Source organism: Callithrix jacchus, chromosome 13 (assembly GCF_049354715.1).
Source record: "Callithrix jacchus isolate 240 chromosome 13, calJac240_pri, whole genome shotgun sequence".
NCBI lineage: Eukaryota > Metazoa > Chordata > Mammalia > Primates > Cebidae > Callithrix > Callithrix jacchus.
Genome location: NC_133514.1, coordinates 71,198,887 through 71,221,585, shown reverse-complemented (window position 1 = coordinate 71,221,585; position 22,699 = coordinate 71,198,887). Strand labels below are relative to the sequence as shown.

The following is a 22,699-nucleotide window of genomic DNA, read 5'->3' as shown; positions in this document are numbered from 1 at the left end:
ATCTTTTTGAAGCCCTGTTCCTCTACTCCCTTGAAGTCTCCAAGTATCTACATCCTCTCTTCTTCCGGCAGTACTTGCTTCACGGCTTCTTACACCTTCACTTTCCTTATTTTTTGTGACAGTTTAGATATTATATTAAGATTTCATTTTTTTTATTTTTATTTTTTTTGAGACAGAGTTTTGCTCTTGTCACCCAGGCTGAAGTGCAATGGCATGATCTTGGCTCACTGCAACCTCTGCCTCCCAGGTTCTAGTGATTCTCCTGCCTCAGCCTCCTGAGTAGCTGGGACTATAGGCACCCACGACTCCTGGCTAATTTTTATATTTTTAGTAGAGACAGGTTTCACCATGTTGGCCAGACTGATCTCCAACTCCTGACCTCAAGTGATCCACCTGTCTCAGCCTCCCAAAGACCTGGGATTACAGGCATGACCCACCACGCCTGGCCAAGCTTTCATTATTTGTAAATGTGTCCTTTTAAAAGGCATTAGACTAAAGGCTCCATGATGTTAGCAACCAAGTCTATTTCCCAAGAGAGACTCTTCTTACAAAAGAATTTGTGGAATCAAATCTTAACTGAAGTGTGTATATGCCACATTTTCGTAAAAGAATAAGCTATAATTTTACAACAGGCCATAAGTTGTGATAGGATTTCAACAGTCACAGTTTCTAAAATAGAAGCATAATTTTGCATCAAAGAGTGAACCTGTAGCTCATTCACAATTCTGAAAACAGGATTTTAAAGGAATCTGTAACAGCTCAGCCTTAACTGTAAGCCATAGGGGCAGAAGCAATGACTGTTCCTTTTTAGTGGGTACTCAGTCCCCTCCCTTGTGGGAAGTAGAAAACTGGCTACCAATAAGATGAAAATGTATATGAAGAGAGAGAACAGAGATCCTTCATCCATATACTGAAAGTCCCCAAGTTATTTTCTTTCTATCAGGCTTGTGGTTCAATCCAGAAAAAGCTTTTTAGCGAATCTTTTATTTGGGTGGGGGTGGGGGCTTTAAAAATCCATAGGATCTACTTATTTTTCCACATCATATGACCTGTGAAGTTAGTTACCCCCATAATGATATTTCACTGGGGAAGAAAATCAGGTTGTAATGTAATTTGCATAAAGCTTGCAAGGATATATTTGACTTACTTGTCAGCAGTTGTATGGTAATAATGTTGACACCGTATACTATTTTATTCAATTATTTTAATGCCAGGAGCTTATAGAGGGTGAGATAATAATCTTCTTTCTCACCTTCCATTTCTTTTTGTGTCTGAAGTTTCTTGCCTGTGCCACAGTCATCTTTTTTCCAGGTACTTTTTCCCTTCAGAATTTTGTTCATTTACTTCCATGTGAGTATTTCAGTTTCTCTCAGTCACTCAGTCTTGAAACATTTTTAATGTTTACCTTATCTACATGAGGATTTTAAAGTCACTTGCCTTTGCAACTCTAAAAGGAAAATTTTCCACTTGTACCAGCCCATGCCTAAGAGATAGCAATACTGTTGTGTTTCATCACTGATTCTAACCAGTGGAGGCTGATAAAGGCCAGTGAATTTTGAGTGTCCACCCCTTTCCTCGATGTGACAAACTCTTATTTGACCTAAGTGAGGACTCTCTCCTGCCTAAACAACAGTTAGTCTTATTTTAACCAACTGTGCACAGACTGAAGAACTCATTCTGTTGTGTGCAGAATGCTGGCGCCCAGTGCCTGATTAGCAAAACCATCTTGAACTCCCTCCTCCCAGCACTTCAAACCCCAGATGTTTTCTGCCTCAGTAAACTCTGGTGCATTTCTTCACTGGCAATTGGCAAAAAGATGCAGCTTTTTGATTATTTATTTTGCTTGCCCTGGTGGTCTCTCTGTGTTATCCTTTGGCATGCTTAAGTGAGTCTGTGACCTTGGTCAAATCATTAACCTCCCTGAGCTACTGTAATCAATAGAGTGGGAACAATAACACCCACTTAGAAGGGTTTTTGTTTGTATTATATGCAGTACCACAGGAGAAATTACCTAATGTAATTCCTGACAGCTGATGAGCACCAGATAAAGGTTGCTTGCTTGCTCTCTTGCTCTCAGACCTGAAAATGACATCTGGCACTCAGTAGGCATTCCATAAATACTGGTGGAATGGTAAATGAATGTTTGCCTTACTCCCTGAAATGGGCTGACTGTATAATTCTATAGATTCTACATGCAGTGTAGTTTTCGGAAATATTTGCCTGAGATTCCAGAATTTCAATTTATACTGATGCAGCATTTTACTTTATTCTAGCATAACCAAATGCCCTGAGTTAAACTCGTATCATTTCCCAAACTAATTATAAATCATTGCAAGTCAGTGGAAATCAAACAAACAAACAAAAAACAAAAAGACCAGAACCAGAGCTTTAGCTGCTAACGTCTTACTAACTCCCCTAGAACTATATCACCTTAAGACATTTAAATCATAGAGCAAAAAAAAAAAAAAATTAAGTTACTTGCAGTGTTAATATTCTCAAAGCCCAAATTCCATGCCTATTTTTAATGATGATTGCCAATTAACACACATTTCAAACATTAAAAGGAAGTAAAAAAGAGATTTTCCTTGGCCTTCGTTTGAAAGTTAAATTTGAGAAGTTAACATTGTAAAGGTTGGCAATCAAAAGAGAATTTTTAGACCCACTCTTTCTCTAGAGTTTTAGGAGCCAAATAAAGATGTCTTTTTGGAATGTTTATAATCTTCAGAAGTAAGGCCATGAACCCAATGATGTTGAGATTTTTTGTCTTTGTAATTTTCTTTATAATTTTCATCCTACATGTCATTTGTGTGTTTATGTAAGTCATTATGGGATGGTAAAGATGTATAATTATGAAGGGCTTTTATCAAAAGGCCTAAAATTAGACCCTCAGGTCAGGACTTTTGCCATATAACACAGATGGACATCAACAGAAGAGCCCATCCCTGTGACCAAAGAACACTTTCACATGCTGCCTGCCATTATTAGATTTTTATATCCCATATTTGCTGTAGATGAGGGGAAGCCATCACAGAGACACTCTAAGCCATGTAGTTTAACCCAGTGTCTAGCTTTCTGTAAACCAAGGATTTTCTGTTTTTGGACACCATCACAATGGAAGAATTTAACAGGTTTCCATCATTATGGGGTGATTCACCATGGCAATGATTCTCAGCGATGGGACCAGGTGGTCTTTCTCTCCCTCCTCATAAATTATTACTATAATGTGTAATGTGATCCAAGTCACATTTCTTGAATTAGCTGCTCCTTTGATATCTGGATAAGTATCATCACTGAGATTATATTCAACACTTTTTTTTAGTGCGCACTCTCTATGAGCCTGACACATTAATGGTCCAAAGGTCTGATAAGAGTCTTTAAGACTCTTCCTACTCTCTAGTTCTTAAGATAGTAGGAAAAAGCTATCAAAAGAAAGATAAAGAACTGTAAATTATTTGCTGTTACGTAAGTATGTTATATATACAATGAATGAAGCAGATTAGGAGGATATGCTTTCTTTGTCCAGAGAGGACAGCTACTATCAGCTGCAGCAAATTGTTGCCAAAATGTAAGATCTGTTTTGACAGATCTCGTTATTTTCTGGTGAGATATGTCTAAATGTTTGTGACCTATTTGAATATGTTTAAAACTCTGCTAGCCAATCAAAATGCAATTTTATTTGCAACCTCTGGATTCAGTGGGAGTTATAGAAGTCACAGTAGAGTAGCTCTTCTCAGATAGGGTGTAGCATGAGCAAAGCCCACATACCTCTTTTATCTCTAGTTATGTGAAAGAAATTCCTCTGTATTCTTATATTTGTCACCCTAAGCTGTTATATCCAGGACTATCAAAGAATATGTCGCCAGGTAAAAGAAAGTGCTTAAATGTAAGATTCTATTACCTTTTTCTGTGTGTAATTTAGACTTCTAATAAAACATTTTTCACCCTTAGGGTAAAATCATTTATTAACTGTCATCAATATACTTGTCATCTATTTTCCCCCATTTTAGGGACAGCTTTGGTAACTGAATAAGAATGCACGTTTATTTACAGTTCACCCCACTCCACTGTGCTTGGTAGTTACGCAATTCAACACGGCCTGGAAAAAAAAACATGCTTTTAGTGTGAAAGCATTTCAAATTTCTTTAACTAAATCCCTCTTTTTATTGTGTATAGCATTTTAAAACAAGGGCTTTCACATCTGTGGCATCATTAAGGACCTTTTTTGAGATATTCGGTAAATAACTCAGATTCTATAAAATTGAAAATTGAGCACATTTGTGCAAGATCAAGGTGTTTTCTCTCAAGTTTTGTATGGATGATTTGATATACCCCAGCCTGACAAGAGAAGGCAGTATTCTGATGCCTTTGCTCCTGCTGCAGTCTCCCAAAACGGCGATTTCTCGCCAGCCCACAAGTGGTTCAAAGCGAAAGCCAGGTTTCTCCCTGAGCATTTTATAGTTTGTGATATACCAAATGTACATCCCACTGTGGTGGGTTCGAAGTCTCTGTACCTACCTGGCTTTCTGTATCACATTGCACACACCTAAGAGGAGGAATTTTTCCATCAGGGTATCTGAGTGCCTTCACCTGCTGGCCGAAGTTCTCAATAAGGAAATAAACAGGGGGAGTGTTGCCAGGACCATAGTGTCTCATTGAGCATAGAGATAAATTTTAAATCACATGCTATGAATTTAGACGGAATAGCTGTGTGACCTTGGGCAAGTTTCTCAAACTGTTTCTTCATCTAAAAAGATGAAAATAAAACATTCTTCATGGGTTTGTTAGAGAAAACACTTATCAAGGGCCTGGTATAGTGCCTGGCACACAATGGGTATGAATGTTAGTGACCTTTTCCTTCCCTTTGTCTCCTATATTATTTTAAGCATTCCTCACATTCCTGTCCCTCCATACTCATTTATCTAGTCCCTTACCTCTAAATCCAACCTTGTAATTCAATCTTGATTTCCTCATAGATGATTGTGGAATCTAATACACTTGGAGTCAGAATCTGGTTCTTAATAGATCTGGGACTATGGGCAATTTTCTTGGGTTATTTGAAACTCAGGGGTTTCAAATAACCCTTAAGTGGGGATAAAACTTAATATCACGTGTACTAAGAGGATCAAATGAGTGAAGATATCTAAGACACCTATAACATTGCCAAAACACGGTAAATGTTCAACTGTCAAATAAATCAAAATCACTGTAGATATAACTGCAAAAGGTTTTAAGCTAGTTTTAGGCAGAGAGATGAAGCCTAAACTAAGAAAAGTATAAGTAAATCTATGCTTTCTGCAATGTCAATTTTGAATTGGGAGAATGTTGGGTAAGCTGAAGAAATGACATTTTATATCACCAGAATTCAGAGGTTTGAAAACTACGAAGTATTTGCCGAAACCTAAAATGTGGATGCGTTTCCACATTGTAATCGGTTTCTTTATACATTCCTGTCTAGCTGTCTAATGCCTGGGCTAAAAATAGTTCTGAGGGCTCAACCTATGGCCAGAGCATCCTTCTTCACAGGTTGTACTCTGTCTCTCTGGAAGTGGACAGACTGTTTTTCCAGGACATTCCCACAGGGAAGCAAGGGAAGAAAATCCACCCTCTCTCTGGCCTAACACCACTAAACCAGAGGTCAGTAAACTTTTCCTCAGTAGAGAGCCACACAGTAAAGAATTTCGGTTTTGTGGGCCACATATATTCCCTGTAGCATATTTTTCTTTGTCACTTTTATTTTAAGTAACTGTTTAAAAATGTAAAAGCTAGTTTTAGAGAAAAGTAGGCCATAGGTCACACTGGGCCCAGAGATCGTGGTTTTTCTGACCTCTGGTCTAGACTTTAGAAGGGAGAGGGGGAAGGAAGAAGGGTGGCTTGAAACCTTGATGACCTAATGCCATTCTTTAGGGAAAATAACCACCCTCATTTAAAAAAAATACATTAAAAACGTTAAGTTAGCACCTTTGCTTCTATGGTACAACTATATTGTCTAGTCGGTTTTTTAGTTGTTTTATAGTGAGACTGCATCACACTGCTGTTTTTCATTGGAAACTGATGAGGAACATTGTAAAGCAGATGGAGCACAGACTGTAGAAATGAAAAGCACAGAAGAAAGAGCTGTGTGAAAGAAATATTTAATCATAACATGAAAAACTCATAGTGGCAACTTTTCCATTATGTTAAATTTTCCTCATTTCTGTGTGTTCTGAGTATGTGCTTAAAAAGTGAGGTTGTAATTTTCTATCTTTGTGCCCATCTCCCATTGGTTTTCGATTTTCGTCTTTTTGCAGGACTACGACTTGAGCCAGCTGCAGCAGCCTGACACCGTGGAGCCTGATGCCATCAAGCCTGTGGGAATCCGACGAATGGATGAAAGACCCATCCATGCCGAGCCCCAGTATCCAGTCCGCTCTGCAGCCCCACACCCTGGAGACATTGGGGACTTCATTAATGAGGTACAGAGAGAGACTCATTTTCTGTAAGAGTTTTTACTTCATGCTAATGGTTAGATCTCTGTAGGCCACAGATTGCTTGGAATACAGCTATACAGTTCACTAAAACATACTTGTGTTTCTTGTCTTTGTGTGAAAGCAAATGTGGCTTCATTAACAATGAACAAATGTAATTGCTTTAATCCACCAAAAAGAGATTGATCAATTAAGATTCTGCATTTGTAAAATGACATACATCATATATTATCATAATTAGTTACACTGTCTCCAAGAAGGATTTGTTTCCCTTAGATTACAAATAATAAATAGACTAACAATATTATAGTGTATTCTAATTTCATATATTAGCATTAATAAATATGACAGTAGTTCACTGTAATTTTCCTCACACTGTACCCTTTGAATCTCAAAAATGAGAACTCAGTGCCCGCCCAGTGACTCCATCAAAAGAGATTAGTTGGAAGAGCTAAATTAAATATTATGTAAGTGATTTAAATACTTGTCTAGTTGAGGAGTTTTAAGAGCTTCTGTAAAAGGAAGCTACTTCTCTGTTGCATATAACAGATATGATTTTCACTGTCAAAATTATGATGACATTCTTATATTTCATTACTGACCAAGAGTTTTGCTACATTTAATATTTAAGTTTTGAAGTTCATTTATTTATGCTGCTGCTTCTGAGTGTGTCTTTAGTGTTACCGTTAATCTCCTATTAAATTTTCATTGTCAGTATAAGAGCACAATACATATTGATGTCGATTGTGAATATATGGCAGAACTTCTCTTTTCTGGTCATATCATTAGTGTCTCCAAGATCAGAATAGGTCTCAATGCATTACAAAGTGGAATGCATCTGTTGTATGTGGCCTTCAGTCATAGGCTGATGAGACTCTTGTATTCTGGGCTTCTTCAAAATTCATATAATATTAAACATAATCAATATTAGGTTTCTAGATGTACTTATTGCTTGTAGAAAAAGTTTTAAAACAAAATTGAAATAGTTGCCTGTCTCTATAACTATCCATTACTGTCTATTCCTAAAATATATGCTGTCTCTGAACATATGTATTCATTTCTGCTAAATAGGTAATAAGGTTAATTTGTAGTTGACATGATTTAGAAACATATGGAAAGCAAAAACAACAGAATGCCAGTAACTCCCTTTATCCACAGAAATATGTCCTGACTTTGCCAGATCTTAGTTACGTATAGACCCGGGTAGGAGAATTTGCAGAAATTTATATGTATATGCCTAGATCTTTTAGAAAATGTAAGAGTGCCTAATGATTTTATTTCTACTTTAGTGTTTGTTGTCATAAGAAATTGTTGAGTTATTCCTATGGTTGTCAATTCAAGATATAGTGAATCTTCTGACTCTAGGTATAGGAACTAGACTTTAAATTTTTTTTTAATTTTATTTTTGTAGAGACAGGGCATTACCAGCCTGTTTCCCAGGCTTGTCTTGAATCTTGGGCTCAAATGATCCTCCTGCCTCAGACTCCAAACTGCTGGGTTTACAGGCATGAGCCACTGTGCCCAGCTGGAACCATACTTTTTTGAAGCCAGAATTCTGGCTTAAGTATAATTCAGCAAATCCTTACTAAATATTTCTGCCTATTCCTGAAGTGTCATTATTCTGTGGGATTTTGTTTCATCCCTGATACTCTTCTTTTCTCAGTGCTAAAGATCAAACAGTAAGCATTATTTATAAGGCTATTATCTGATTCCTGCCCTCTTCTACCCCTCACCTCCCCACATTCCCTTTCTGTGCTGCAGCCCCACTGAACTATTTGCAGTTCCTCAAAAGCACTACACTTTTGAATGCACTGTAACTTCGGCAAAGCCCTTACCTACTTGGCCATCTGCTGGACTCCCACTTTACCCTCAGGATTCAGCCAAAACATTTCTCTGTGAAGCTTTCCTTGATACCTCTGGGAAGGGTTAACAACCTGACCCTTGGGTCATAGCCCTCACCAGCGGGCTATGGGAGGTGTTTCTTTCTCCCACTCAGCATGGGAGTTCTCTCTAGGAAAAGCACTATTTCTTGTTCATGTTTTTATAACCTAAGCATCTAGTATGTTACCTAGCTCTTAGATTTTTGTCATTTTCAGGCATTTGAGTATACACTATGGCCAATGTGTAGGGCATGGTGCTGTGGGCACCACCCAATTTACGTCTGATTGAGATCCAGCGGATACCGAGTCTGGAGCCTTTCATTGTACTTGTCAGAGTACACAAAAAACCAAGGATAGTGGTTATTCTGAGTTTATGTTTGAGTGTGGGCTTTATCTCTCTCTCTCTCTGTCTGTGTGTGTGTGTGTGTGTGTTTGTGGTCATTGTCTTTTTTTTTCTTTTTCTTTTTTTAATCGTGACTATATTTTCTTCAGTAGATAAAAAAGAGCATTTAGTCAGAAAGTTTCACTTACCCAGCCCTTCTTGGCCACAGCAGAAAGAGTTATACTAGAATTTCTACTTGGAATTTTGTTTCTCCAAAACAGTGCTCAGGTATACAGTGTGTTATGGCTGGAGACCATTAACAAACAGGTGTGATTACTTATATGAAAAACTTTGTTCCAAACAACTGACTGCAAATTGACTTCCAGAATACAGTCTATTCATAATTTGAAGATGGTCTGCATATGTGAAAAATGGCTCATTATGAAACCATCTTGAGCTCAGTGTAAGATCATCCATTCAGCAAATCACTATTGAACATCTATGTATGTAACATAACTGTGCAAGTAATATATAGATAAAAGCATAAATTAGGCATCGATTCTCTTTGTGTATGTCTCCTACTTTGCTGCTAGCACAATACTTGTACAATGCAAACGTGCCAGTATCTGAAGGCTTATATGCCAGGCTTATATATCCATTGTGTCTGGTTCTTACTTGGCTTTCCAACTCCATTTCAAGCCCTTCCCAACCCAGCATCTTGCAAGCTACCCACAGAGAACTCTACTTGTCAGTCACAATCTCAACTTAAAATGTTGGGCTGGTGCCTATCTACCTGATGTTCTTCCTGTCTAGAATTTCCCTTCCCCCTTTTCAAGATGTTTGGGGAACTTCATTTAGTATTTACCAACCCAGAAAGGGTCAGGCATACAGAGTATGGGTTAGGTACCATCCACTGGCATCCCATGGTACCTAGAACTCACCTCCCTCCGATCCCATGGTTCCATCTCCTGCCTCTTCTCCGAGCACTTTTGTGGTCCAGGAGAGTAGGACTTATCCCTGGAGGGGCAGTTTGGGCACAGTGATTTGGTGAATTAGTGAATGAATGAAATGAAAGGATCTAATTTGGAAGTCATTCCGAAAATGGCAACTAAATCCATGAAAGAGAGAGTGTGTGTATGTGTGTAGAGACAGGGTCTCTCTCTGCTCCCCAGGCGGGAGTGCAATGGCACAGTCATAATTAACTACAGCCTCAACTTCCTGGGCTCAAGCCATCCTTCGTCTTCAGCCTTCAAAAGTGCTGGGATTACAGGTGTAAGCGACTATCCCTGACCTAAATACATGAGTTTGAATGTGATTACAAGATAGAGAAATGTGGAGGAGAGGAGGAACTAAATATCTTGACCTAGAAACATCCCTGCAGTTGGAGACAGAAAGGAGGAGGTAAGGTATACAATAAAACAATAGTTTTAAGGATATGATGGTCAGTTCTGTAGGACTTTTCAGGGAGAAGAAAACTGTCAGAAGTCCTAAGCCAGTAATAATTTTCCAAAATACCAACTAGACTCTTTCATCCAAGGTACCTCTTAAGACTTGTTCATTGTCTTTATTTACTGGACAAACAAAAATGAATACTTGTCAAGTTTTAAAACAGTTGAAAGCACCTAGAAAGAACTCAAGCACATTGTATAAAAATATTTAAAAGGCACACAAATTTATTTATCTGCAGGTCTTATTTGATTTAGCAGAGCACCAAATGTTCCAAAGGAAGAATAATATAGTGGTGATTATAATTGGAGTGCTTTTTTAGATGTAAGGAATAAGAAAGCTCATGAGAACATTTTCTCGTTTGTTTATTTAAATAAGGAATGAATGCTGCCTTGAATCTCAAAAATGATAACTTATTTCCAGTCTGGTAGGCAGAGTAAAATAAGTCACATGTATTTTTAATTTCAACTGCAGAATTTCATTTTTTTTTTTAGTTTTTAAACATGACCTTCAGAATGTGAAAAGTTCAGATTATTTAATCTCAGCCCAACAGTTAGATATTAACATACCTCCAAGAATTTTACTAATACTAATCCGGTATATATCTTTGTAAAAGTAAATATACTTCTTTATTATATATGTGTATTTGTCCATTCTCCTGCTCTATTTGTCCGTTCTCAGAGAACTGCCAAGAGTGGGTAATTTATAAAGGAAAGAGATTTAATCAACTCACAGTTCCACAGGGCTTGGAAGGCCTCAGGAAACTTATAATCTGCTAGAAGGGAAAGCAAACATGTCCTTCTTTATTCACATGGCAGCAGGAGAGAAAAACGCTGAGCAAAAGGGGAAAAGCCCCTTATAAAATCATCAAATCCCATGAGAACTCATTATCACGAGAGCAGCAGCATGGGGGCAACTGCCCCATGATTCAGTTACCTCCCACTGGGTCTCACTCACAACATGTGGGGATTATGGGAACTACAATTTGCATGTCAGGCAATGTGTTGGACAGCAAGATGTGAACACAAAACAGCTTCTGTAGAAAGGGTTGTCACAATCTAGTGTCATCCAAAAAAGATGATAAAAGTAGAGGAGGCTGGGCACAGTAGCCTGTAATCCCAGCACTTGGGGAAGCTGAGACAGGCAGATCACTTGAGCCCAGGAGTTTGAGGCCAGCTTGAGCAACATGAGAAAAAACCCTCTCTACAAAAAATACAAAAATTAGCTGGGTATGGTGACATGTGTCTGTAGTCCTAGCTACTCGGGAGGCTGAGGTGTGAGGATCACCTGACACCAGGAAGGTCAAGGTTGCAGTGAGCCATGATTGTGCCACTGTACTACAGTCTGGGGTACAGAGTGAGACCCTGTCTCTAAAAAGAAAAAAAAAGTAGAAGGGATCTGAAAGACGACAGTAATGACTCCCAATTATGGTTGGGGAAAAAAAAAATATGTGCAGCAGAAGTGACATTTTTAATGAGCTTTTGGATGGATGGATGGATATTAATCAAATCAAAAAACATGAGAGAGATCATTTCAAACAAAATGAATAATCAACATAGAAGCACACAAGAATATGATGCTTTGGGGTTTTGGGTGGTTCCCTTTGGGGGTACATAATTCAGTTGTGCTTGCTGGAGCTGAGAATAGCTGAAACAGAAAAGATGAGTAAACAGTCTTGGTTCACTGAATGCTTTCTAGAAAGTTTTACTGTATGCTGTAGGTTACCGAACAGCAGGCATTTCATTTAGCACCTTCCAGTTTTTCTCCTCTCTGAATACTTCTTCTATTATTTTCTTAAATCATTCGTCAATTTTTAAGTTAATTTTCTTAAATAATTGTTTTAAATTGTTCATGTACCAGTTATAAATCATTTCTCCCATTGCTGGGGGAACTCCTTCATTTGGAAGGAGTCAGAGAGAGCAGTCGGAGGGTCTTACTTGGGGGAGTGACATCAAATAACATTTGAGAGAGAAACCAACAGTTTGTAGGAAAAAAGCTGGAATAGTACTGGAAACAGGAAGGCCAGTTAGGCTTTTTCTCTGGTCCAGGCAGGATATAATGATGACCTGCACTAAAGCAATGGCACTAGGACAGTAGAAGACAGAATGTAAACGAAACAGTAATACCTCTTTTTTCTTACATCCCTCGTGTGTTCCTCACTGAAGAATGTGGGTTTTTATCCTCATAAAAGCATGTCTCCCAGCCTGGGTAACAAGAGCGAAACTCCATCTCAAAAAGAAAAAAAAGCATGTCTCCTCCCATAAAGGCTGGGATCAGAAGTCTATAAATACAAGCTCCGCAAGAATTCAGCCAGAGCCAGGCTCTCTCACTCTGCACAGAAGCCTCAGTCTTCAGAAAACAGTTTAGCTTTATGCAGAATTTAAGATCTACCTCTCCATGAAAGGTGGAACAAGAGGATACTTTGCTAAATTTAGTCAAACCTAGAGAAATACAGGCAGTTAGTTTGTAAATTTGGTAACAGTACATCCTGTGGAATAATTTCCACATCCAAGAATAAAGGAATCCCATAAGGGAGGACCAGAAGGTTCTGTTGCCCACTGGGTTTCTTCTGTACCTTCACTCAGATTTCGTGCCTGTTACTGTCAGTTTCTTTGGACTTCAGTGTGATCTTTTTAGAATTACCAAAATATTACCAAGAGTTTATATAATACCTCATTCAGAAGAGTCATATTTTATTCTCAGATGAAAATCAGTGCTATCCAAGTGGAAGGGATTTAAAGTACTTAACCTTCTGCATAGAAAGATGGCTTGCCTTAGAACTCTTGAAAAGTTCAGTGATTTTGCCCTTTTGTAATTATTAAAACATAAGGCAATGTGCCGTGCTCCAGCATAGCACGATGGTCTCTCTCTCTAATGGATTTTATGGCCTTAACCTCTTTTTTAAAAAATAAAAAGAAATAAAACAGAAATTAATAAACTACCAGGGTGATCAGAAAGCCATTGCAGGAGCTAAAAAATAAAAAAAGAATATTTTTTAGACTCTTAATAGTGGATATGGAAGTTGTTTATTACCAGCATTATATTTACTTTAAGGAATCAAATTAGGTGGCTTAGCCATTTGATGAGGAGTCCTGGGGTCCATGAACATACCAGGGAAGACCAAACCACTTCTTGTGTTTATTCCCTGGACATAGTAAACCCAGTTCACCCCTTTTTTCTCCTCCAAATCCAGACACACTTGAGGTCTTTCCATTGACACTCTAGAGCTAACTTGAGTCTTAACCTCTCCATGTTTCCAGTTTGGTGTTGACATCATAAGGATTGGGCCAGGGCTCTGTATCTTTACTTAAAAATTAAATTGTGATAAAGCAGATGACCTGAACAAAGTGATTGTAGCCATTGTCTCTGTTGTCTGTATTATAAAGCAGTTGTCATAATGAAAATTTAACATTTGTTTGCAGGGACCCAGTCTCCTTATCAGGAATTTCCCTGATTTTTCTTGATTTTTCTTCAGATCCCTCTTGGGCCTACTTCTTGTATGGCCCGAAGTTAGACAATACCAAACTAAGGGAATCCCCTATTGCTTAAATTTAGTTGCTAGATTTTGTAGAGAAGAAGAGTGCAGGCTAACGTGAATATTAACTCTTATGAGGGCAGCCATTGGATCTAGCTCATTAGTTGCTATGTCTGCCAGCAAGCAGAATATATTGCAGTAATATTAATAGATAATTAACAAATATGTCTCAAATTGAATGAATAAACACAAATAAAATGAATGAAGGTACATTCTTTGGCTTTTGTTAGCTAAGGCTCCAATCACTGGCCACTCCAAAATATTGCTGCTTATAATAATGAAGGCTTACTTCTTGCTTAAGTTATGTCAGCTGTAGTCTTGTCAGTGACTCAGTTCCTGATCCATGTCTTCTTTGTTTCAGGATCCAGGCAGATAAACTTCCCATTTGGAGCAGGCCATTCTCCTGGCAGAGAGGGAAAGGAGAAGGATTGGTGGAAGGGTGGAAACACATTAGAGTTTTTAAAGTGGCTACTTTTCACAGCTACTCACATTGCATTAGCCAAAGCCAGTCACACAGCCAAGCCTGACAGTGTGGTTGGGAAAGTACACCCTGACCCCAGAGAGGCATTGTGGGAGTGGGTGTGTTCTGCCTTCTGAAAAAGGGCAGTGAATCACTGAGGGCAGTAACACAATCTACCACAGAAGGGAGTTACGAGTTTTGAGAAATTGTAGGTTCTGTCTTAGCAGAATTGCCTCGTAGCTTAATCTAAAAATAAGATAAAGAAAATCCTATCTAAAATTATTTATGTTGTATATATCTAAGTATTTTGCTGAAACCTGCTTTATTTTACACAGGCTTTTCTGGAGTGTAAATAGGATTAAGTGGTGTGAGGAACAGTAGTAAAGCAGTGCTAAATTTCATGGTTAAATTGTTGGTAAACAGGTACATGGAAATGAGAAAACTGGTCATGTGTACTTTTCTCTCTGATTTTTGATCAGAGTCAAGCAGCTGCCATATTGTGTCTTAAAATATATCTTCACTGTTTTCTTACTTTTTCAAATTCCAAAGCAGGACATTTTTCTCTAAACTTAAATTCTTAAAAACTACTAATATTCATTGAGCTCTACATGTGCCAGACACTGTGGGTGAACCCTCGGGTCCCTTTATTGCATTTGGTCCTTATAATCATCTTATTATTATTACAGTTGTAGATGAGGGTATATGGAGTTCCCACAGTTGGTACTGGGGAGAACTAAGTCTGATCTTTTATCCACTATACCATGCTGATTCTGACCTTAATTTTTTTTTTTTTTTTTGCTCTTTTTTCCTGTTTCTCCTCTGTAACCTTAAAAGGCTAGATGAACACATGCACATAAAAACCCATGCATGCACTCATAAAATGCATGTGTATTGGCAGGCTTGATCTCTCAAGTGGGACTGACTGTGATACATCTTGGATAGGTTAGGCCACATAAGCCGACTAGCATTTGACAAGTGGAGTGTGGAAAAAGTGAATGATTGTTTGGAGACTAATGTTAGTATATCTAGCAGTACTAGAATGGAACTGGGGGGAAAAAACTAGAAAATATACCAAAGGACCTAATACTAAATACTTAGAAGTTTTGCAGAGCATAGTTATAAACTAGCTGTAGATACTCAAGTTGGATATTAAAAAGCATCTGCTTACAAGAGGAAAAACATAGATAGTCGTTATTTCCTTGTTTCTTTTTTTAAATTCTTTTTAAGAATCAGATACCGGCCAGGCTTCATGGCTCACATCATGCCCGCCTTTGGGAGGCCGAGGCAAGCGGATCACGAGGTCGAGAAATCGAGACCATCCTGGCCAACATGATGAAACCTCGTCTCTACTAATAATACAAAAAAATTAGCTGGGCGTGGTGGTGCACTCCTGTAGTCCCAGCTACTCGGGAGGCTGAGGCAGGAGAATTGCTTGAACCCAGGAGGCAGAGGTTGCAGTGAGCCAAGGTCAAGCCGCTCTGTCTCAAAAAAAAAAAAAACCAGATACATACGTTATTTTAGATTGACAGGAGTCGTCCTCTTTTCAGTATGTATACCATGTGCAGATGGTGGATTTGGACATGTCTAGGGTTTTTGGAAGTTAGAAGTTACCCTATTTTAAAAAATACCAGTTTACAGTTAATTAATTCCATATTTTATGTTAATCACATAAATGATTTCATGAGTACCTCCCTTTATGTAGTAATCACATCTGGCCTGTCTTCAGTCTTCCTTTGATGTCCTTCCAAAATTAGGTTAAATACAATGCTGCTTTCTCTTTGAACTCCTAGCTCTTAATGCTGATTTGAATTTTTTCCACCACAACCTGATGGTTTTGGCTTGGACTTCATAGTTTTGTCACTTACTTATCATTTGCTTCACACAGTAGTAAGGCCTGTTATGCTAGATTGTAAGCCTGTGGAGGGACACAGATCGTATGGCACTCATTTGTTTGTGTCTTGCATTTCAGTGAACTGGGTTTTTTCATTTAATCTACCAATCCCACTCTATATATTACATTATTTAAGATCCTTCCTTCTCTGCTTCAAACAGGCCATTCATTTCTGCCACCTGTCCAACTTATTATCCAGTTAACCTCCTCCCTTCATAAGTCTTGGCCTCCCTGAGCTTGACTGCACAGGAAAGATATAAGTTAATTTTTGTCTAACTTTCAAACGGTTATATCCCCAGTTTTCATGTGTTGAAAATGTGGTCTGTAAATGGAAATTTACAAACAAGTGTTTGTTTGATCACATGAATTCGTTAGGATCTGTTCGTGGTTTTGTAAATTGTAACCCTCTCTTTTATTCTTTTTGTTTCCAAATTGCAGGGCCTTAAAGCTGCTGACAATGACCCCACAGCTCCACCATATGACTCCCTGTTAGTGTTTGACTATGAAGGCAGTGGCTCCACTGCTGGGTCCTTGAGCTCCCTTAATTCCTCAAGTAGTGGTGGTGAGCAGGACTATGATTACCTGAACGACTGGGGGCCACGGTTCAAGAAACTTGCTGACATGTATGGTGGAGGTGATGACTGAACTTCAGGGTGAACTTGGTTTTTGGACAAGTACAAACAATTTCAACTGATATTCCCAAAAAGCATACAGAAGCTAGGCTTTAACTTTGTAGTCTACTAGCACAGTGCTTGTTGGAGGCTTTGGCATAGGCTGCAAACCAATTTGGGCTCAGAGGGAATATCAGTGATCCATACTGTTTGGAAAAACACTGAGCTCAGTTACACTTGAATTTTACAGTACAGAAGCACTGGGATTTTATGTGCCTTTTTGTACCTTTTTCAGATTGGAATTAGTTTTATGTTTAAGGCTTTAATGGTACTGATTTCTGAAATGATAAGTAAAAGACAAAATATTTTGTGGTGGGAGCAGTAAGTTAAACCATGATATGCTTCAACACGCTTTTGTTACATTGCATTGCTTTTATTAAAATACAAAATTAAACAAAAAAAACTCATGGAGCGACTTTATTATCTTGGGGGATGAGAGACCATGAGATTGGAAAATGTACATTACTTTTAGTATTAGACTTTAATTTTGTTTTTGTTTTTGTTTTTCACTAAAATCTTAAAACTTACTCAGCTGGTTGCAAATAAAGGGAGTTTTCATATCACCAATTTGTAGCAAAATTGAATTTTTTCATAAACTAGAATGTTAGACACATTTTGGTCTTAATCCATGTACACTTTTTTATTTCTGTATTTTTCCACTTCACTGTAAAAATGGTATGTGTACATAATGTTTTACTGGCATAGTCTATGGAGAAGTGCAGAAACTTCAGAACATGTGTATGTATTATTTGGACTATGGATTCAGGTTTTTTGCATGTTTATATCTTTCGTTATGGATAAAGTATTTACAAAACAAAGTGACATTTGATTCAATTGTTGAGCTGTAGTTAGAATACTCAATTTTTAATTTTTTAATTTTTTTTATTTTTTATTTTCTTTTTTGTTTGGGGAGGGAGAAAAGTTCTTAGCACAAATGTTTTACATAATTTGTACCAAAAAAAAAAAAGAAAGAAAAGAAAGGGGTGGCTTGACACTGGTGGTGGCACTACTGTGTGTTTTTTTAAAAAATGGGGGAAAAAAAGCTTTTAAACTGGAGAGACTTCTGACAACAGCTTTGCCTCTGTATTGTGTACCAGAATATAAATGATACACCTCTGACCCCAGCATTCTGAATAAAATGCTAATTTTGGATCTGGTGACTGGTTTGAACTTTTTCTTTTCTACTTGAGCTGCTTTTGAATGTTGCAAAAATTCCAAGTACTGGAGAACAATAGTACAAAAAGTATGTATTTGTTCTTGCACTATTCAATATTGAAATGTGTAGCATGGCAACCATGTATGGTGTGCAGCAGAGAGAATTGTTTTGGACCTTCCCATCATCATAGAAGAAAAACATCAAGTGATTCAGGAATAGACCCTACTGGTGGTGATAGAAAAATCACATCCTTTACCTTCAGTGAACTTCAGTGTTAATTCCTAATATAACACGTTTTAATTTGTTTCTGCTCAAGCTAACTGTTATAGACTAACAGGCCTTTCCCATTACAGCTACCACCATAAAGGAAACTTTAGTAAAGTGGGTTATAGGACTGAACCTGGAAACTGCAGTGGACACCTGGAATTCTTGTGCAATTCATTGAAGCCACTGTTTTATGTACTTAGTGAAACACACTTAGGCTTGACTGGCTTTTATTCAATGAATTCTTCATTTGCTTCAGATTGATAAAGTAATGGTTGGAAAAGAACAAAAGGAAACAATCTTGCTAAATTGTGTAAAACTGTTATGTATCTTACTATGATTCATTCTGAATTTTAAGAGACAAAGGAATTCTCACTTGTATTTTTCTATCGCACCATCTAGTCTTATACTGTACACTTTGGAAACACTTATAACCTCCTCTAATTAACTCTACATTTTTTGGCTTAACATAAAGGTTATTTTATATTAGTGAAATTTACTTTTCTATTGATTCACTCTGTAGGCAATACTTTCTTGTTACTTTTCTAATCATTAAATGCCAGAGCTTGCCTCTGGGAATTTCCATAATGAAACTTAAACTAAATTTGCTATTTGGAATAGTCTTTTCTAAAATTGATTATTAGACTGTCCCTCCATGCTGTTGTACATCCAAACGAAACTGAACTGTATTTTCAGATTCAGTTAGATAAACACTGTTTATTTTCTTATGGTTGATGTACAATTCTCAGGCCATATCTAGCGTGTATATATATATAAACTTTATTAACGATAAAGGTTTTATATATACACAGTCAATAAATGTAATTGTTAATTTTTGTAGGCACAATACACAGCTGTATTTTCTTTGTTAAAACAGTCTATTTAAAAAAAAAAACTAGTAAACTAATAAAAAATGGAAGCCCCCTGCCATGCTACAGAAGGAACTTCTGTTTAGCTTGTTGATCTCATTTCTAGTTCTTCCAAAAAGCATTTTTACACACACATGTCTATAATGATTTTCTTTTGTTCTGTTTTTATGAAAATGAGATTGTACACCATGTATTCTGTAACTTGCCTTTCTTCATTAAGAGTGTGTCTTGGAAATTTTTCCATATTAGTATATATGTACACCTACCTCATTCTTTTTAACTGCTACATAGTATTCTGAAATATGAACATAATAGTTTTATTGAAACATTTCCTAATTTGTTGTTTCCAAATTTTTCACTATTAAAAACAATGCCACAGTAAACATCCTTGTGCATGTCTCTTTGCATGGGAGTATTTCTCTAATACTAGTAGAGGCTTGGAGATGGAATAGCTGAATTAAAGAATGTTAAGATAAGTTAATTAAATATAGCTGAAATTATACGTGTTTGAGGATGCTTAATAGTGCCTTTTAGCTGAAAGAAGACAAGGCTTTCTAAAAGCCAGCAACTTCCTCTTCTGGCAAAAGGATTTTATGCAGCTCAAAATAGTAACCACAAAATGTAAGACAATCTAGCCAGGGCCGCCTTCTTTTTCCTTTGAAAGTTAGCCTTTTAGTTAGACCACAATACTAGTTTCAAGTATTCTGTAAAATGACTGTAACCATGTGACATAATAAAACCTTGAAAATACACATTTATGAACACGGTTTATGGATCCCATATAGTAACATGTTTTTCTAGGCCATTCCTGGTGATTTGGATCTCTTCTGCAACATTGCTAACAAAAAACATGCATACAGAATGTTAGAACCCCTATGAAATAGGTTATTTTCCATGAGAAAAGTATGTGCAGTTTAAATTTTAGTAAGACATTTGCCAAATTTCTCTAAGTCAAAACTATGCCCATTTACACGCCCACCAGCCTGTGTACAAAAATATATTTACACTTACCCTCACCAGTCCTAGACATAACACACATTCAAAAGTTTTGCCATTATGATAGGCAACAAAAGATACCTCATGTTAATTAGACTTTTCTGATTACTAATGAGGGGATTGGAGACTTTTTTCTTATGCTTTTTAGCCATTTGTGTTTCTTCAAATTATGTATTTTAGTTACCCTCTTATTTGCCCTTTTCTAATTAATTAGTAAGAGCTCCTTATATGCATTTTTTCATGATCTTTTGGTAATCTAGTAAATTTTCTTACAGAAGTTTATAGAAAGTTTCATTTTTATGTGATTTATTCTATGACTAGATTTTTGAGAATCTTAACACCTTTAAACTATAAGATTATTATTCTATATTGTTCTCTTCCCATTGTTTTGCATTTATCGCTTTAATTTACCAAGAAATGATTTTGTATGATGCAGAAATCTAACTTTCTAAAACATTTCTAGATTAAAGTTCTATTTTCCAAACACTACTTGTTAAAAACTTCAGCCTAAACCCAACCATGTCGAATGCTTTCTTTACCATATACACAGTTGTGACAGAAGCATGTATTTCTTTCTGGATCTTTTATTCTGTTCCACTGATCTTTAAATTCCTGTACAATATTCAATTGTTACACCAAAATAGCAATTCTGAACAAGCCACTCAAAATTTCTTATGTTCTTTTTCCACATTTTCCCTTGTGCATAAATTGTAGAAATATTTTGTGAAGTTTCCATAACAAATTTTATTCGAAATTTGATTGAATTGTGAAAAGCTAACAGTTTCATCTACTATCCTATCCAATACTATAATATAGTTCTCACTTTTTACATCATACATACTTTCATGGAATTTCACTAAACATCTCATTTTATTATACTTTAATATTTTTCATTGCTATTGTGAGTGGGCTCTACTTTTCATAGCATTTTTTCTAGTGATATACTGCTGTTGGAAATTTACCAACTTTTATTTATTTTGTCACTGTCTTATTTTGCTGTTGTATTACTTTTAATAGCTTTTTGGCAATTCTTTTGGATTTTCCTGACAAATAATCATAATTGCAATTAATGACAGTTTTTTTTCCAAGATAGTGTTTTTTTCTGTACCATTAGTAGCAGTGATTATTACAAGCATTATTTTATTATTCCTGACTATAATAGGAAGGCTTTGTATGTTTTACGATTATGCATAGCATTTAGTATAGCTAAAAGCGTATACTTTGCTTACTTTGAGATTTTCTGTGTATATGTTGAATTTTATAAGATACATTTTCTTCATCTACATAGATGATTGTGTATTAAACCATTAATAGAGTGAATTATATCATTAATACCATTAGATTTTTTAATACTTAATTGAACTTTCCTGGAATAAACCCTACTTGGTTATAATGTTATTCTTTCAATGGGTTGACATATTTGATTTGCTACTGTTTTACCTAGGAATTTTAAGTTATATGTGCATATATACTTTGTTTTTTCCATATTTTTGCTCAGTTTTAGTCTCAGACTTATGCTAGCCTAAAATAAGTAATTAGGAAGATTGCCATTTTTTCTGTGCTCTGGGTTATCTACATCACAATGAACTCTCCATTAAAAATGCTCCCATTCTCCTGTGATTTCACCATTGCGGGGATAGGTTTCCTTGGGTAGGAACTGGTATAATTCAAATGTTGCACTTATTTTTGAACAGTTTTCGCAATTTACATTTTCCTGAAAAGTCTCTTTCATCTAGCTTTTTAAAAATGTATTGATAGAAAATTGCATACAGCATTATCTTCATAAAATCTGTTTCATACCTTAGGTTATGTTTTTTCCCTTTTTTCTTTTACTTTTTTCTTCATCAGGGTAGTCAAATGTTGTTATTCTGTTAAAAGAACTAGCTTTTTATTTATTGATACAGAATATTCATTTGGTTATTGGGTACACAATTTCTCCAAGCCTATTATTTGTTTTTCAAATACTAGTGTTTTAGTTACATTTGGTTTGTCAGTTCTTGAAAGGGATTTATTAACGTTTCCCCTAAGCTTTTTGGATGTATTTCCAGACCATGTTAATATATGCTTAAAACTTGGCTTGTAATTTTTACCAGTTCTTGCTTGGTAATTTTCAGTACTTGCATTTCTAAATTCCACATTATTTAATATTAATATAGACATAGCTGCTTTCTTGATGTTTTTGTTTTATCCAAATATATGTTCATTTTAATCTGATGTAGCATGTTCATCTCTTCATTGTTAATAACTTTTGAATAATTTTTTTCTTTTACATTGTTAAAAACATATATGTCTTAAAACTTTATTTCTGCCAGACGTGGTGGCTCACGCCTATAATCCCAGCATTTTGGGAGGCCAAGGTGGGCAGATCACAAGGTCAAGAGATCAAGACCATCCTGGCCAACATGGTGAAACCCTGTCTCTACTAAAAAATAAAAATTAGCTGGGCATGGTGGCACGTGCCTATAATCCCAGCTACTTGGGAGGCTGAGGCAGGAAAATTGCTTGAACCAGGAGGCAGAGGTTGCAGTTAGCCAAGATCTTGCCACTGCACTCCAGCCTGGCACCTGGTAACAGAGTGAGACTCTGTCTCAAAAAAAAAAAAAAAAAAAAACTTTATTTCAAAGCCGTTTTCAAACAGACACTAACAATGGATTGGTCAAAACATCAGTCCAGATGATGATTTGATTTTTGCATTTTACACCTTTTAAAACGATCCTGCATTTTGAATTGTAACCTCAGTGAACT

General features: G+C 36.6%; 1 protein-coding gene across 3 annotated transcripts in view; it reads left to right on the top strand.

Annotated features, from left to right (window-relative positions):
- Positions 1-17,826, top strand: part of CDH2 (cadherin 2) — a 236,558-nt gene extending 218,732 nt beyond the window's left edge. For all 3 annotated transcript variants that reach the window (XM_002757141.6, XM_008979647.5, XM_002757142.6), the window contains 2 exons: positions 6,288-6,452; positions 16,437-17,826. In XM_002757141.6, coding sequence (XP_002757187.3) covers positions 6,288-6,452; positions 16,437-16,643 — 372 coding nt within the window. In that variant the 3' untranslated portion in view covers positions 16,644-17,826. The remainder of the gene's footprint in view (positions 1-6,287; positions 6,453-16,436) is intronic.
- The last annotated feature ends 4,873 nt before the right edge of the window (positions 17,827-22,699 follow it).